This window comes from Cyclopterus lumpus, chromosome 23 (genome assembly GCF_009769545.1).
Source record: "Cyclopterus lumpus isolate fCycLum1 chromosome 23, fCycLum1.pri, whole genome shotgun sequence".
In the NCBI taxonomy this organism is placed as follows: domain Eukaryota; kingdom Metazoa; phylum Chordata; class Actinopteri; order Perciformes; family Cyclopteridae; genus Cyclopterus; species Cyclopterus lumpus.
In genome coordinates, this window is record NC_046988.1 from 946,785 (window position 1) to 963,201 (window position 16,417).

General features: G+C 42.0%; 1 protein-coding gene across 5 annotated transcripts in view; it reads right to left on the reverse strand.

Moving 5' to 3' along the window:
• The window catches only part of arhgef39 (Rho guanine nucleotide exchange factor (GEF) 39), a 60,107-nt gene extending 44,281 nt beyond the window's left edge, over window positions 1-15,826 (reverse strand). For 2 of the 5 annotated variants that reach the window (XR_004608964.1, XM_034526125.1), the window contains exons 1-4: window positions 15,765-15,826; window positions 11,669-11,840; window positions 9,724-9,818; window positions 757-877 (exon numbers count right to left, since the gene is read on the reverse strand). Coding sequence is in view for 1 of the 5 variants with exons in the window: in XM_034526125.1 (XP_034382016.1) it covers window positions 757-877; window positions 9,724-9,818; window positions 11,669-11,818 (366 nt within the window). In the remaining 4 variants the exon portion in view is untranslated. The other 3 variants (XR_004608966.1, XR_004608965.1, XR_004608967.1) reach the window with 3 other exon arrangements.
• Between the last annotated feature and the right edge of the window lie 591 nt (window positions 15,827-16,417).

A 16,417-nucleotide genomic window follows, 5' to 3' on the forward strand; every position in this document is an offset into this window, starting at 1 on the left:
GTGAGGGAGTCAGATAACAACATTTAAAGAAAAATGAAATATTTATAGTCCAGCAATTTGGGGGACAGGCTCATTTGCTTTATTCCGATACTGAAATGAAAAACATTGATTTCAGTCTCTTGTCTGGGTATGAAGTATGGAGTATGGAGCATAAAGACTGGACGCAGCCTGGCTTTGTTCAACGCTCTCTCAGTGCTCTTTGATGCCTAAAGCGCACTGATTAGCCAACGACTTGGGAGGCGTTAGGATGCTGGAACTATTTCTTGGCACACAAGAAATCCATCCGCCCATTAGTGTCTCCTGTTATAGTGCTGGTTGCCACATGGTATCAAACCTGGCAACCCCCGTCAAGACAAGACTGCAGTCGCTACACCGAGCTGTCGTTCACCAATGAATAGTTCCAGCATGTAACTCCTAGTAAAACCACAAATTGTTGAACATAAGAAAAGTGGTAGCTTCATCAGAATAAAATCACAAAACCAATTCATTTGGAATAGCCTGATGCTATCCAATATGTACATGAAAGTGTTGCCATGGCATCGCTGACAGCAGTGGAATTGATGGCGTCAGCAACAAAGAATCCAATAAGCACTTGAGCATTTGTTATTGTGTATTCAGTCCAATAACTGGAATACATTGGCCAATTTCCCCACGGGGATTATTACAATCTAATCAAATCAAACGTAATAAACACCTTGTAAAAGGCTCATCAGTGCGACAGGAGGTGTGAGCACCATGGAAATACTGTGTTCCTACCCCGAGCACTCTGCGGCCATTGTAGATGTTGTCCACATACGTGTTGTAGTGGTGCAGATGTGGACACATCTGGTCGAAGCCTCGGCCAAAGTAGCCGTTCTCCAAATGGACAAGCAGAGATCTGCAAAAACAACGATAGGTTAGATACAATTAATTACAAAAAGAGCATACAAAAGGTGGAACTACTGAACATTTGTAATTAAAAGTTGCGATTTGAAAAAGATCTGGAGATAGCGATGCAAATAGACGTGTTTTAACAAGCTGTAGGATGAAAGGTTTCAGATGGCTTTCATGAAATCTGAAACTCAGCCTGTAGTTCATCAAGGAAGAAGTAGTCTGAAGTTTAATTTACCAAAAATAACCTGCAACTATAATGTCATTAATCTGCTAATTATTTTTCAGATAAATTGAGAATCAGATAATCAGTGTATGAAATAGTGAAATAGAATAGTATCTCGAAGCTGAGGACTTAATAATCATCCTCTTAAAAGTTGCTCTGATGTCTTTATAGGAACTACATGTCTGTATAATAAATAAATAAAAATTAAAGGATATATCAATATCATTTTCCACTTTCAGGGAGTTAAGCCTTTTACTCATCAACGTCAGTTCGGATCATCACCAAATATTTATTAGTTTTTCACAGTCTGGGATATGTCTGACTAGCGACAACATTGATGTTCATGTTTTTTTGATGTTCAGTGAACCAGAAAAACAGCATGTTTGCACCATGAGGCAAACATGAGAAAGTGGCTCAACCTGGTGGAAAATAAAAGTCAAAAATATCATTTTGAAGCCTGGGATCAGGGAAAGCTCAATGTAATAGAAGGCAGGACGTTATACTTTAATAGCGCTGTGATCAAACATCGATGAAATCTGTCATTTGCATTAATCAGCCAAAAGGATTGGAAAATATAAAAAAGACAAAATGTCTCGAGTGAGGCGCAAAGTGAAATGTCTTGTTTTGTCAGCACAAAACCCACAGATATCCTGTTTTATATGATCTCCATATTTGAGAGGATGAAAAACAGCGTTAATGATTAATTGTCAAACAGAGCAGTCGGTTAGTTATCAAATACACCACACATTTGTACGGCGTGCTGGCCTCGCCACTAAAAGCCGCTGTCGACCATGTTTAGAGGACGCAAACAGGCACGCACTCATTACCCATTCACAACAACACCCTTAACTCCAACACAGGACACGGCAGAAGTAACTACTTTATATGTGGCATATTTGTTGTGCATGACAGATCTCTGACACATTCATTTCAAAGTGCGCCCCCCCCCCAGTGAGCATTTAGCCTCCAGTCAAACCGCATTGGACTTTGAGTTAGCGCGCATTACTGCCTGACAATGCTCCGCTGCTCTGCATCAGTGGGGAGAAGCAACTCAAATAAGGCGCCATCGCTTCTGAGGCATCGTTTCTCGGCAAAAGCACACACGTTTAGAGGGAAGTGCGGAGGCTGAGCAAAGTTCAGAGGATCGCTTCCCCGTTAATGGTGGGGGTTTTAGTGGGGCGAGGTTCTGTGGCGTCATCTGAAGGCCTCTCCCCGTGGATGACATAGTTACCGGGACCAAGGCGGTGGGTCTACCTTCAGGGCATCCGGGGCCACTTTGTAGTGCGAACGCGCCAGCCGAACTCGGGGAGCAAAACAACCGGATCAAGGGAGAGGCAAAGCCGTCGTTCAGCCTGTCAGGCACATTACAGTAACACGGACGCAATTGGTTGGGGGTGTTGACAGTTGTGAAGGAGCTTGTTATCCAAACTTAGAGGAAGTACCACATACACACACAAGCACACACACACAATCCGACTCTCTAATGATGTTCCCAGAGACTTCTGTTCGTACATGCTGCAAGAAGGAGCACTTTGCCGTTGAAGTTGATTTAAATAGATTTTAATGAAGTTGTGTGCCAAGGTAGCCTCTGTTCATAATCAGGAGACGCAGGAGCAGCCGAGAGATTTCTAACGAGGGCAAAGGACGGCAAAAACGGTGTTTCCGGTTTTTCCCTCCCCCCCCCCCCCTTCTCACTGCCAGAGGCTATTATGATAAATATGAAATTATGGATTACATTTTTTTCCCACTGCAATTAAATTGTCTGTCCGTCAGCAGCAGGATGAAGATAGCATTAGCATACTGTGCGTTTCACGTTAATCCACATCAATTCCGAGCAGTGGCGACATCTGGGGCGGATAGAACCTCGACCAAACAATCCGGGCCGAGGCGCCTTCATTTGACGGCGGGGGGGAGTCGAATACTATTTGTTAGGATACAGCATCCGCTAAACATAAATGACAACAAAGCCCTAACGTAGCATTCCGACGCTCTACATGAGTGGTGAGACGCGACTAATGCTGCGATGACTATGCCACTCCATGTCTGTTGTACCACTCACACTACATCGTGACCCCCCCCCCAGCCCCAAGCCTCCCCCCACACACACACTTTCAAATGCAGTGATTGTTCGCTCCTTACTGGATCCACCGGTTCCTTTTGTCATGTGAGCAGCTGGGGGATAATTGGGTTGCTCCTTCTGCTGGCTGCTCTCTGTTCACCATAAACAGTCAGAAGCAGAATGACTGGTGCATCAATACATCCACGTGTCCTTTGCCTTATGTATCTCGACAAAGCATAATGAAGGCGCAACTCGCTGCTACGGGTCGGTTCCCTCTGCACTTTGGAGTTGAGTAAATAAAGATGGAAACATCAGATGCATATACCTCCGCTCTGCACACACTGACACTTGTATTCATTATCAGAGAGCTATTAGGCCGACGCACACGGCTGTCGCAGAAGCTTTGCGCCATTCAAGTGCTTTCTTACTGCGAAGTGAGGATCAACAACTCATCTAAGGAATCAGTGCCCAGCTTACAAAAAATCTTCTTATGAATATATTTCTCTGATGAGGATGCAGATTCACTAGCAAGGCAGGGATTCTTCAGATCTACACAACACCCAGCATTCAACTGGAATCAAATGTGAGCTTTTGCTTTCGATATGTGAGCCGGTTCTTATTGACCATTTTCCGTGTTCTGCATTTGATTTATAACAGTGTGCAGCTGATTAGCTGATAGTTAGCAGAACTAAAATACATTTACATGCATTAGTAGAATAGATTGTGTCCCTCGACTGTAGTTCTACTGAGGATGTCATTATATGTCCAAGTGCAGGGATCCCGACATGGTGGAACCTGATAATCTTTTAAAGGGACATCTAGCTGTGGGGTTGCATATTGCAATCCAGGCGGCAACCTCCAGTACTGCAGAATGAAGCCGATGCAGTGTCTTTAAACCTGCATTCTCTCTACTCAGCGTCGGAAATACACGAGGGCAAAGGGCAAAACTGCCCCGAAGAAATATCATTTTGCCCCTGATATCACTAGGAGAGGAGCAAAAAATGCCCCCATAATTTCCTCTAATAATTATGATAATTTAATGAACTTGTCAAAAACATCGTAGCCCTGACCCGGTCCAGTTGCCATATCATGTTTTGGATTTTCACCTCGATGTTGCGTGTGCGTGATGAACCGAGTGGAGCTTCTTGACCTCCTGTGAGTGGGAGGAGACATTTTCGCTGTCAATCCAGCACACGTTGAATTCTTCTGCGGACAACGTCAAGAAATACGTGGCCATCGCCTCCGGTGAGTGATAACTAGTAGTAATTATTCTGAACTTATTTAGTTCGCTTTAGCTCTTAGTTAGCTCTGATAGTGCGTTAGCTACAAAGCCTCGCTTGCTAGCTAGCTAACGTTAGCCAGAGTGAAGCCACATCCTCATAAGTTACTGCCAGGTACACAAATACAATTAGTTGAGACTACAGTTGACTGGGGGTTTCAAGGGTTACATGTTTAGATTAAGTCCCTTATCACATGTAACATACTATTGTTGTTTTTGTTTGTTCCATCTCAACACAGTGGAAGACCCAATGATGATCTCACTGGAGGGACCAGAAGAAGAAGATGCAGCATGTGTAGAATCTGCTGTGAGAAGAAAGCCAGGCGGCCTCACATAAAACCCTCTGAGCAAGGCAGCAGGTCAGACCAGCAACTTCTCCAATGGCTGACAGTGACACAGATGACAATGATGAACTGGTGCTCTTTTACAAATAAGCCACTCATATGTATATGTACATAATTATTATTTGTCTACACTGTACATATAATTTAATATTTGTTTTCATTTTCTGAAAAATTGGTTGTAAATTGAATTTAAATAATCTATGTATAGCCCTTTTATTACGTTTTATTAAATTATTGTATATGTTATAATATATAAAAAAGTTATAATTGTTAATAGTTTTGTAAAAAATGTAATAAGAATAAATAACCACAAAGAAATAAGAATACAATTTAATATGACTGTCTGATTTCTGTTTTTTGTGTTAAAACAAATCTAAGAAAACACTTTAAATCTGTAGACTACTGAGTAATAGCCTTCTTATTGTCATTTGATGATAGTTGCTCATATACTGTCAGCCTAAATACGTATATTTATTATTTTGAACAAAGGTTAAATGTTATTTCACAAGTTTCAAAAAGTGCCCCCAATTTTTTCATAAATGCCCCTGGATTTCAGACAGTGGGGGCAATTTCTGAAAAAAATTTAATTTTCCTAACCTGTCTCTACTGACCATGAGGGGGCAACTCCTCTGGTTGTATAGAATTCTATGAGAAAATAACTCTTCTTCTCTCTTGATTTATTCCCTCATTATACATTGTAAACATGAGTTTATGGTCTGAATCTCTAGTTCCAAGTCTTCTTCAAATGGTAAATAGACCTGTACTTGTGTAGATCTTTTCTAGTCTTCCGACCATTTAAAGCTCATTAACACTTCATGACATCATTCACACCCATTCATACACTGATGGGAGGAGCTAAGGTTCCACCTGCACATCAGCAGTAACTAACATTCACACACATTCATACACCATAGACACAGCTACGAGAGCTATTTTGGGGTAAGTAAAGTAAAGTGAATTATTAAAAGACCATAAAGCAGGGTGTGCTTTACGGCGGGGCTACTGAGATTGACAGGTCTCTGCCAATACCAGAGTTGTATAACTACGTCAGTCCTACGCTTTTAAAATATGGTAACTTTTGCTCATGGGATGCAAGAAAAACAACATAACCACGGCAAAATCATTAAACTCTAGCCTTCAAAACATCAGTCACAAACCAATGGGTGACATCACGATGACTATGTCCACTTCTTATACAATCTATGCTCCTCCCTTTCCAAGACTGCGCTAACATGAGCCGTATACGAAGTCTCCCTTCCCTCTAATGGACCTGTTTCTTTTTACAGCAATGGTGGATTGTGGAGCCGCTTAATAGTTCCCCCAAAATGGGGAGCAAATTCTCGCAGTGCCGTAGAGATAAAGCCAAACAGACCGCTTGTGATGAATGAATCACATTTAACTAGAATGCTGGTGAGCAGCTCATAACTTAAACCACAAACTACACAACTTTAGAGTTAGCCCCTTGCACCAAAGCTAACATGTCTTGGACCGGTCTGAACACTGAACGCACAAAGTCCCAACTGATATCAGCCCTTTGAGAAAGGAGACCAAAGAAGTATACATATCAAAGTGATTAAGCATTAGCGGGATTAGTAACTGCAATGTAGCAAATCAATACTAAATTGTATTCCTCGACGCTACTCGAGTCCACTACTCCAACAAGGAGCGACTGTTGGTTGTGTTGAGTGGGTTGTCCTTCAATCAGAAGATTGGTGGTTTGACCCCCGGCTCCACTAGATGCACGATCTAGGTCTAGGTCATCCGGTAAGCATATTGCCTCACTACCGGTTGCCAGCGTGTCTGCTTTCTGATAGCATATTTTCTCAGCTCCAGCTAAACCAAGGTAATTGTGTGATATTCTTTAGTACAAGTGGCTGATTGCCAACTGTACATCTTACACATTTAAACACTCGGATCTCTCCTTCTTTTAGTGACTTATCGCTAAAATCTTATTTTCACATTGTTTAGTTCTACTAACGTTAGATACCGTACTAGCTTAGCAGCTAGCGATGTCTTCCTCCTCTCGCTACCGGTTTTCCCCACTACAAACACCACAGCACAGAGACAGCACTGGTGAAAATTACAAATGACCTCCTAATTGCATCAGATAAAGGACTCATCTCCGTACTGGTATTATTAGACCTTAGTGCTGCGTTCGACACCATTGATCATGACATCCTATTACAGAGACTGGATCAGTCGATTGAAATGTTTTCTTACGCCTGATTCATGAACGCCTGTAAATGTGTTCTTCCACAGCGGAAGTGTTCTCAGCTGCGCTCCCCAATGAGGGGAACGTAGTAGCCGTGGTGCTACAGGTGGGGCGCAGGGCGACATGCAGAAAGACCTTTATTGAGAACTTCACATATTACACACGTTCAAAGCACACAGACATAACACTAAGTCATTAATAAATACATGTTGAAGTCCCTGTACCTTCGTGTACATGTTTACGTCACGACGTTAACAGGAATCCTGGCGATGGCCAAGATTCTTGGCGAGTCGCCAGGTCCGACCTCCGTGAGATCGGATTTTCTGCTGTTGCCCTTCAAAACAAAAGCTCAACATTGAGCATGAATTGAGATCGGCTTTTCTGCTGTTGCCCTTCAAAACAAAAGCTCAGTTCAGAACGAAGCCCAGATGAGAAAAACTTTCATGAATGCCAAATTTGTCCCGAAAACTGCATCAGTGGAGTTCAGAAAATCACCAAACAAAAATCCAGGAGCCAGCTCACAGACTGCCTCAGACTGTCTGTCTGTGCTGATGAGCCCAACTACAAGCTCACAGACAGTGTCTAGTCACAGACAGCTCACTGACTGGAGTCACATGCCTTCTGATGGCATTGTGATGGGACACAGAGCTGAACTGAACTTACATTAGTAACTAACTGAGCATGTTGTCAGTGATGTGTTAGGCCAAATAAAAAGCCTCAAGTTGTAAAGTCTGAACAGTGTTTTCCTCTAACGCCTCAATAGGTAGATCTTGCCTGTCACCAAGGTAGAGGCCAGGGATCTTGGGCTTAAAAAGGTTGGTGACCACTGGTTTAGTGTGTTCAGGTCTGGTACTAGTATGATTATACAGTATGATTCTTATTTCACAAAAGACGCCAAAGTTTTCAAACGTTAAATGATGTGTAAACACAAGTTCTTTTTTAAAATGATATACTATGTAATCCAAAAATGTGGGACAACTGTCAATCTGACCACATACTTCATACTGTTATGAATCAATTTGACCGAGACAGTGCACTTGCTGATAGACGCAGCAGCAAGCCCTTTAACATTATAGTTAGCCTGTTTAATGCTTTAAGACTTACAGTCTGGACCACTTGATGTTTTCTTGTGTGTCAGATGGAGGAGAAAGTCACCCACATATCCATCAATGAGAGCTAATCATCATCACTGTTATCATCAGTTATCCTTTGCACTGTCACACACATTCACCGTATACCCAATGTCAGAGTGAAAAAAGCTAAAAGAATATGGTGAAATCTATTATCAATCACTGAACAGTGGTGGATCAGTCTAGCACTAACACACCGTCTCTCCATGGACCATTTTTTAAACGGAGTGCTTGCCATTATGTTTCAACCATTGATTAAATAAGGGGCTCATAATGAAGATGTATGGGGACTGCGGAACCATTTATTCAATACATCAGACTGTGTAATTCATACTTCAATCTTCATTGTAGCACTCTCAACAAGAAAGTCTGCCAGTCTGCGGAGGATGAGAGCCTGAGGGGAACCCACACAACTCATTATTTAGTGAGGCAATGGAACTCCCGATCAAACTATTCACTCCGCATTTTGTCAAGCTGTGCGGTAGGTTTGGCCGGTAACAAGGTATTATGGGATACTACGGTATCTAGAAATACCGACGGTATGATTGTCAAAACTGTCAGAACAAACGCTCATGTTTCCATCATACAGATACGGAGATGCTGTATCGGTGTTTGACTTCGTCGGGATGAAGTATCTGAGGTTTTGTTTTCATTTTTATTTAAGATGTTTTTAGAACGGAAATGTTGTATTGTTTAAGTGGTCTGAAAATGCAGCAAACTGGGGTCCCTGCATTAATTACGTAACATTTAAACATTCTTTTTAATATCTTGCTCTGATTTTTGTTTCTTACAGTAGTAAGAGAGAGTTTGACGTTATGGGTATTAATATACTGTAGCTGTAAACATAGCAGTGCAGAGTGTATCCAGTTTATTTGCTGGTGAATAAATTCAACAGCTCTCCTAGAATTGGTTAAATGCTTCAGAGCCTTTTTTCTGAATGGGCAAGACTCAAATCCAGTGAGGCTACCAAATCTTATCTTAGAAAGAATTAATGTTTCAATCTTACCGCCATTAAAAAACAAAACATCCTTTTTTATTTCAATATTCAAAAACCCATCATGAGTCCTGTTTTTCTACAGGTTTACTGGAGCTGAATCCAGTGCCTTGGCATGTACACATGTATCAATTTCAAACATCCATCTTGTATTTATACAACCAAACTTTTTTGGGGTCTTTCACGTAGACAGTAGTGGTAGGACTTTAGTTTCTCAGTGGCGTGAACGCAAGATCAATGTGACGTCTCGACGTGGTGGTGAGATCAGCTCCCATCAGCTCTGACTTCCTTTTGGCCACGCTGCCCTCTGAGAGCTTCAGCAGCAGCTAATGTCGGCAACAAGAAGTCAGGATTTCTTTATGGTCACAATAACGCTCTTCACTCGTGATATCACTTGGAGTAATTACAGCTGATATGCATTATTGTATCCACCAGGGAAGGGAACACCTCTACAGTCCAACACAATATCATTGACTTCTGCTAATGGTGGAGATAAGGACTACGCTTTGGTCGAGTTTATCTACACCGCATTCTTAAGCAAGAGACAAACCATCAATCCTCATCCCAATATCCCGTAGGTATTCTGTAAATTATTCAGAGGATACTTACTGGTTTACTGAATGAATGGCTTTAATTGAACTGAAGATGCCTTCTCTCATGTCCTGCTTCAGGGTTCCTTTGGCCTTTAAGATCTCCACAAAGTACTGTGACAAACAAGAGAGCCAAGGGAGACACAAAGGGGTTATTTCTCAGCACGTGTATTAATAAGATAGAAGTGAGCTTGTCACTGATGAAATACTTCATGATGAGGAGATGCTTTCATTGATGAGAGAGAGCAAATGTAACACCAGCACACAGCGACTTAAAGGTTATCAGTCTCTTTCATTCCAGCCCAGACTGACTGTTAGCATCACATGGTTCTGTATATCTGCATGGCTCATACGAAGGACCAGTATAGAGGAATGTTGTCGCACCGCAACACTCACAATAAAGCGACAGCTGTGCCGGTCTCAAGTCATTTGAAGTGAAAATGGGATTAGCAAATTGAATGTGCATTAGGCCTAAAATGACTCCTAATTGGAGTGAACAGGGGTGGAGGGTGAGTAATTGTGTAGAAATGAGGCTGCAGTGGTGGGTGAAAAAGCCTGTTTTCTCCGCGGGGAGTAGGACTACCATGAATGCTACCTTGAGTCTATGTACGCCACAGTGCAATGTTTCAATGTAGCAGTGGAACATACTGTTTAACTTTTGGCTTCTGACAATGTTTGACGTGGAGACTTTGTCTTTTTATCACTGAATATTCTCTTTTATTATGGAAACGAATTATACAAATATTATAAATATATATATTTTCTTCCCAGTATTGGTATGCATCAATGCAGATAGTTTTGGTTTTGTGTGTCGTGGTTTTAAGATCCATCCGAGATATATGCCTCCACCCTAATACAATGGAGGTGGATGGATTTTTTTTTTTTACAGTGGAAACATCTTGATCTCTATGTTCATTATAATCATCCGCTCATAATCATAATGTGTCATGCAGATTACCATCTACAGCTTTGCTGTATGAAGTTACTAGATTTTATTGACAGTTTCTAATGACAGCAGAGCTGTTTCAAACGCAGCTTTTGTAGTTGGGTTGTCGCAAGGCATCATGGGAGTAAAGTAAAAGAAAATAGAATTACCATGTCGTTGTGTATGAAAAGAGCCAAACACTTGATTACTATACTAAAATGATTCAAGCAGCACTTGTATGGGGTCCATCCCAAGCTGTTTGATCCACATGAGCCGTTGATCATGGCAACTGTAACTGTGATCACTAGAAGCCCTTTCCACTGTGTGTGTGGCCCTCACAGCATTGGAAAATTACATCTTTAAACTTACGTATGTGTACAGATTGTAAAGCCCTCTGAGGCAATTTTGTAATTTGTGATATTGGGCTATACAAAATAAACTGAATTGAATTGAATTACAAATGGAACTTGGGCGTGACACTGGATAGCCAGCTGTCATTCTCCACATCATATGCTTATGGTCAGCCCATACACCTGAGCCCAATCATTACGCTCTGCTACTGCCCTTCGGCTTGCTGCTACGACTAAGAGCGCTAAAATGTTCAAAAGAAATCGTGTCAAATTTTGTTTAGAACCAGTAGATATAAATCATCCCAGCCATTCACAGAAATGCTAAATTCATGGAAGTTACACAGCAATATTAAGACATCACTACAGAGACGGACTTTCTCTCAGCACCCCCAACTCTGAATGGTTTCCGATGCCCCTGTTTGCATTTGCATAATATGTAGACAGATAAAATGATGAATCCTGAATCAACGTGATAATTTCCTTTGATAGGCAAAGAGGGGCCTTAAATGGAACTTAGGGACTGAAGAGGACGTGAGACCTCAGGGAGAGATAGATGAGGAGAAAAAAAAGAGGAGGTGAGAGGAAAGTGTACAGGGGAGGGAGAGGAAGATGAGACAACAAAAAACATCCAAATACAGTAAGTCTGGCCTAAAATACCAAGGTTCAAGCCGTACGTGTCCGGTACGTACAGTGGTGACCAGCTCCAGCTGTTGGCAGTAGCGTTGTTCTGTCTGCACCAACTCTCTGGCCGTTCGGCTGCGTTTCCTCTCCCAGCGCTCCCTCTGCTCCTGGATACTGGTTCCCCCGTTGGGACCGGACGGACCAGGGGAGAAACTCATGGTCACAGTGAGCAGGACGACACTGCAGATAGACAAGCAATAAGACCTGGCCAGGTTTACAGACAGATAAACCAAACATTATGCCATATACGAATAAGTGTATTCTTTCTCAGCCAGAAGTTTACCAACAAAACCAGTCGTGTGACATTTACTGTTATTAAGTTAGTAGCCTATAGTAGTAGCCTATATTTTTTTCGTCATTGCCATTTCATAAGAGGTTACTGTATAAAATGTAAAGTATCCCATACTATCTCAATGGTGGATCATGTGAAGTAGCTGGCATACTCCTTCACTATAAATGTCTCCCACTGGTTAGATATCAGAAAGCTCTTAATTTAAAAGGAAATGTTCAATGTGCATCAACAGTACCTTAACACAGCTCAAACAGAGCAGGAAAGCCATCAGTAAACAGTAAGTCTGATTTCTAAAAGGCAGGGATGTAGAAGTCAAACTAAACTCCAAGCCACAGATATCCAGTTTTAGCTGCAACAGCCTTTGGACCTCAGTCCTGTGTATGAAGACAGCAGTCCGAACTTACACCTCACTAGGGCATTAGAGATGCATTTTAGCATTGACTACTCCCAAAAAGTAGTCAACAAGTCGATAAAACATGGGAGATATCATCATATCTTTTTACTCCATAACAATGATCAATTATTAAACCTTATTCTATCACCCACCCTGAAACACTGGCCGATCATAGTGAAGCATCAGCCGCGGTCTGACCATAGAATGTAAATAAGGAGTGAACGTAGTCATCACGACGTCACCCATTGGTTTGTGAACTGACTTTTTGAACATTTGGAGTCCGGCCATCGCCATGGTCGTTTTTTTGTTGTTGCAACCAATGAATGAAGTTACCGTATTTGGAATGCAGAGGAGTTACATAGAGACATATTGGAGTCCCTTCTGTCTGCTTCCCACTAAAATCCCTTTTTGTTTTGTCCAAAAATGAGTTCATATTTCTTCAGAGAGTGCAGTGTTAGTGATAGTGTGGGATAGATGGGACCTCTGACAGCTTAACAGAGTAGCTGCAGGAGCCAGTGCTTAGCAAATGGTCCATTCTCATCAGAAATGTCTCACTAATGTGGGCGGGACCCACCAGGCCTGTTCGAGCTGGAGATACTCTACAGTAACAATGCGACTGCATCAGGGAAAGTCTAATGCTGCGTTCACACCAAAAGCGTTGTGAATCTTTTGCGTGAGTAGTTTACATGCAAAGTCAATGCACAGATGCGGATGGATGCAGATGACGCAAGTAAACTACAAATAGTAAGCTTAGCATAAATTGGCACTCTAAAACTACGAGTAGTCTACAACGATGCAGTGCTGACTAGTGCTTTTAGTAGTTGCCCCTACAATCTACTATGTACAGGATAGGCAATATGTTTATCTGTGGTTATTAACTGAATGAAAGCAGCCTCCTAATTAGCCAGTAACTCTGACATGTGAACATATCACTTATAAGGTCTTTCTTTGTTGCCAATTTTGCCCCAGCAGGACACTGAACATGAGCCGAGCGAGCCAATCCGAGACAATTCATGTCTACCCTGCTCTTTTTACCTGAAGGTGAACTAACATAGTAAAGGGAAAACTGACGACATGATTAGAAGTGAAAGAATTGCTCTGAAAACTGGTCAAATTGAATAAAGAATTGATCACAGTTATGAATCTAATATAAACTACTGGCAGGTTGCAGCTCCTCAAACATGAGCATTTACTAAATGATGAATGCATACATGTCCAATGTTTGGACTATTGGACAGTGATTCAAAGACCCGGTATCATTCATGTAAGGAACATTTTAGTCATAAACAATGTTAGTTACTGGTCCCTATTACGTGCAAAATAAATAATGTTAGTCTCTCTCAAACACTGGTCTGTCCATTAACCAGCTGCGATAATCATCAAACCCTTCCCCAGCTGACCTACAGCCCTGGAGAAGCAGTGCCCCCCTCCCTGCCTGCACTCCCTCATTATTGTCATCTCCTTTGTATTAGCAGAGCGAGTAGTGGGCAAAGAGCAGGGCTTCAGCAGCAATTAACCCGTGTACTGTCCCTGAGGAACCCTGCACCGTAAACAAGAGGGCCTGATCAATGTTAACCAGGGTACACTTCCCACCAGGGAGACGCTCACACGGTGAGCCTCACTGGATGTGGAGCCCAACTACAGCGCCATCCAACAATACACCTCTGCGGTTCATCAGGAGGCTTGCTCAGAGTTTCGTGAGCTGAAAATGCCAACGCCTCTGTGTGCACCTAAACGCAACTCAAAACCACACCGGCATTTGTTCTTGTTGAAACGTTAGAACTGGGTTAGTTGAGACAGAGCTTAAAGACATGTAAAGTTTACAGTAGATGGGCCATTTGATATCCTTTAAGCTGGCATAAGCAGAATACATTTCACTAAATTGGCTCCACTACAAGAAACATCTACAGTTGATCCCAGTAAGATATGTAACTAAACTGAAACTAAAAATGCTCAGGACGAATAGGCAAACTCCATCAGCTGAGGAAGAGTTTGATGTGACAGAACACAGGCAGCTAGGAAATGGACCAGGGTTGTTAACTCCTGTAGATATAAAGCTAAGCATCAATTAGCAACTTCACATCCTATTTTCATTCATATGTATGTGAATTCACAGCGTAAAGTATGACCCAGTTTCATTGTCCCTCCTGTAGAGTTGTGGATTGTATATATACTTTCACATGTAAATAAGAAAGTTTGTTTTAAATTAATACATAAAGAAAGTTATGATAATTAATTTGGGTTATTATGAGGAATATTCTGGAGGAATGTATTATAAAGCATAAGAGATGATCACTGTGTTATTATTCTGTTTGTTGATGACAAATGTAATAATTAACTGTATAATGCATGATAATTAATGATGTGTTATTGCTTAGTGATGTTAGTTAAAATGGATGTCGATTGAAACCTGAGATGTTACTTTTATTCTGAAGGCAGGATAATAGGTTTTATTCTGGAGGGAACTTCCGGTCTCTGACCGGAAGTGTGAGCTTTGACCCCGCCAGCTTAGAAATAATTAGCTTAGCGAACAGAACGGCGGCATTCTTTAAACTAGCCAATGGAACTCACCTTTAGGTGTGAACTCATGTGCATGACCTTACTATCGTCCCTTTGTTCTGGAGAAATAGTTCTCCTGGATTGGCACCTCGAGACAGGTAACGGACTGGCTGCTCTTTGGGAGCGGCGGAGTCCGTCTGTGGAGAGCGCTTCCTTTCTGGCTCCACGGCCGTGAACGCTATATGACTGTTATCTTTGCCATTAAATATTGTTAAACTTTAATTCATTGAATCCTGGATTCCATGCGGCCCGGGACCCGAGGTATGAATAATCTTACAACCACCAACATTCCAACTTGTTTTAAACTCTCACATGAATGGACAGGTTCACATATATTAAAACAGCTTTATGTGCCTTAGTCAGGGGTTGAACTCCTTAATCAGATAGAAAGGCAACAATTAAGGCTTAATTCCACTTCTACAGTTTTACAGCTAACCTTACTGTGACATGCCGATGAGAAGAGGGCTTATCAAGTTCTATAGGTAGGACATCCAGGGGTGTTGTGACGTATAGATAAAGTTCTGACACGAGTTTCAGTAAATCCCAAGATATGAAACACGCAGCGCTACGTAACTAAGCCAACACTTCAGATTACTTACAGTTTGCTGAAATGTTTATTTCATGTGTCAAACTCGTATTCCATCTTACACTCTCCATAAAACACAACACTTCCGTATCCTTTTATCCGACGTCGGTACCACTCTCTGTCGCAACGAGAGTACCGCTCGACTTGTGTTACTGTAACCTGTTCAACAACAAGCTAACATGATCTGTTTCAGTAAGCTACCGCTGCTTCGTGTCAACATGGAACGTCTCTACGCGGCTCACACTCCGTAAGTACAAATACCAAGCGGCTTACCTTCAGGTAACGTCTCCACTTTGAATTCAAGGCGCCCTTTTCGGTTTGAGCTTCCTACTTCCGGACTGCGATGCCATCGCGCACGCCGATTGGCTGGTCCGCACCGAGCCAATCACAGGACCTCCCCGCCCCCCGCTGTCTGATCACAGTTGGAATGCCGCTGTGACAGCTCCACCCTGACCTCCAGAGACATGCGGACGTTCAATGGAAATACTAATATATTATAATATAAACCATGTTACATTTCCTAAACTCCAACATTTGTGTTTTCATATTATAATGGGGGGGCCATTATAATATGAAAACACGAATGTTGGAGTTTGTAGAAGTGTGTAATGTGTGTACAAGCACTCATCTTCATAATAACATATAGATTAATTATTATACAAGATTTGACATTACATTTACCCTGTTAAGCAACTACAGTGAAACATGTTCATTTCGGGTTGATATGCAGGGCTTCAGTCAAAATAAAAATGAGTACTACTGTTTTTTAACGGATACAAGTGGCCGAAATGAGCTTCCTCCGTAGGGTGGCCGGGCTCAGCCTTAGAGATAGGGTAAGGAGCTCGGACATCAGGGGGGAGCTTGGAGTCGAGTCGCTGCTCCTTCGTGTCCAAAGGAGTCAGCTGAGGTGGTTCGGGCATCTAGTC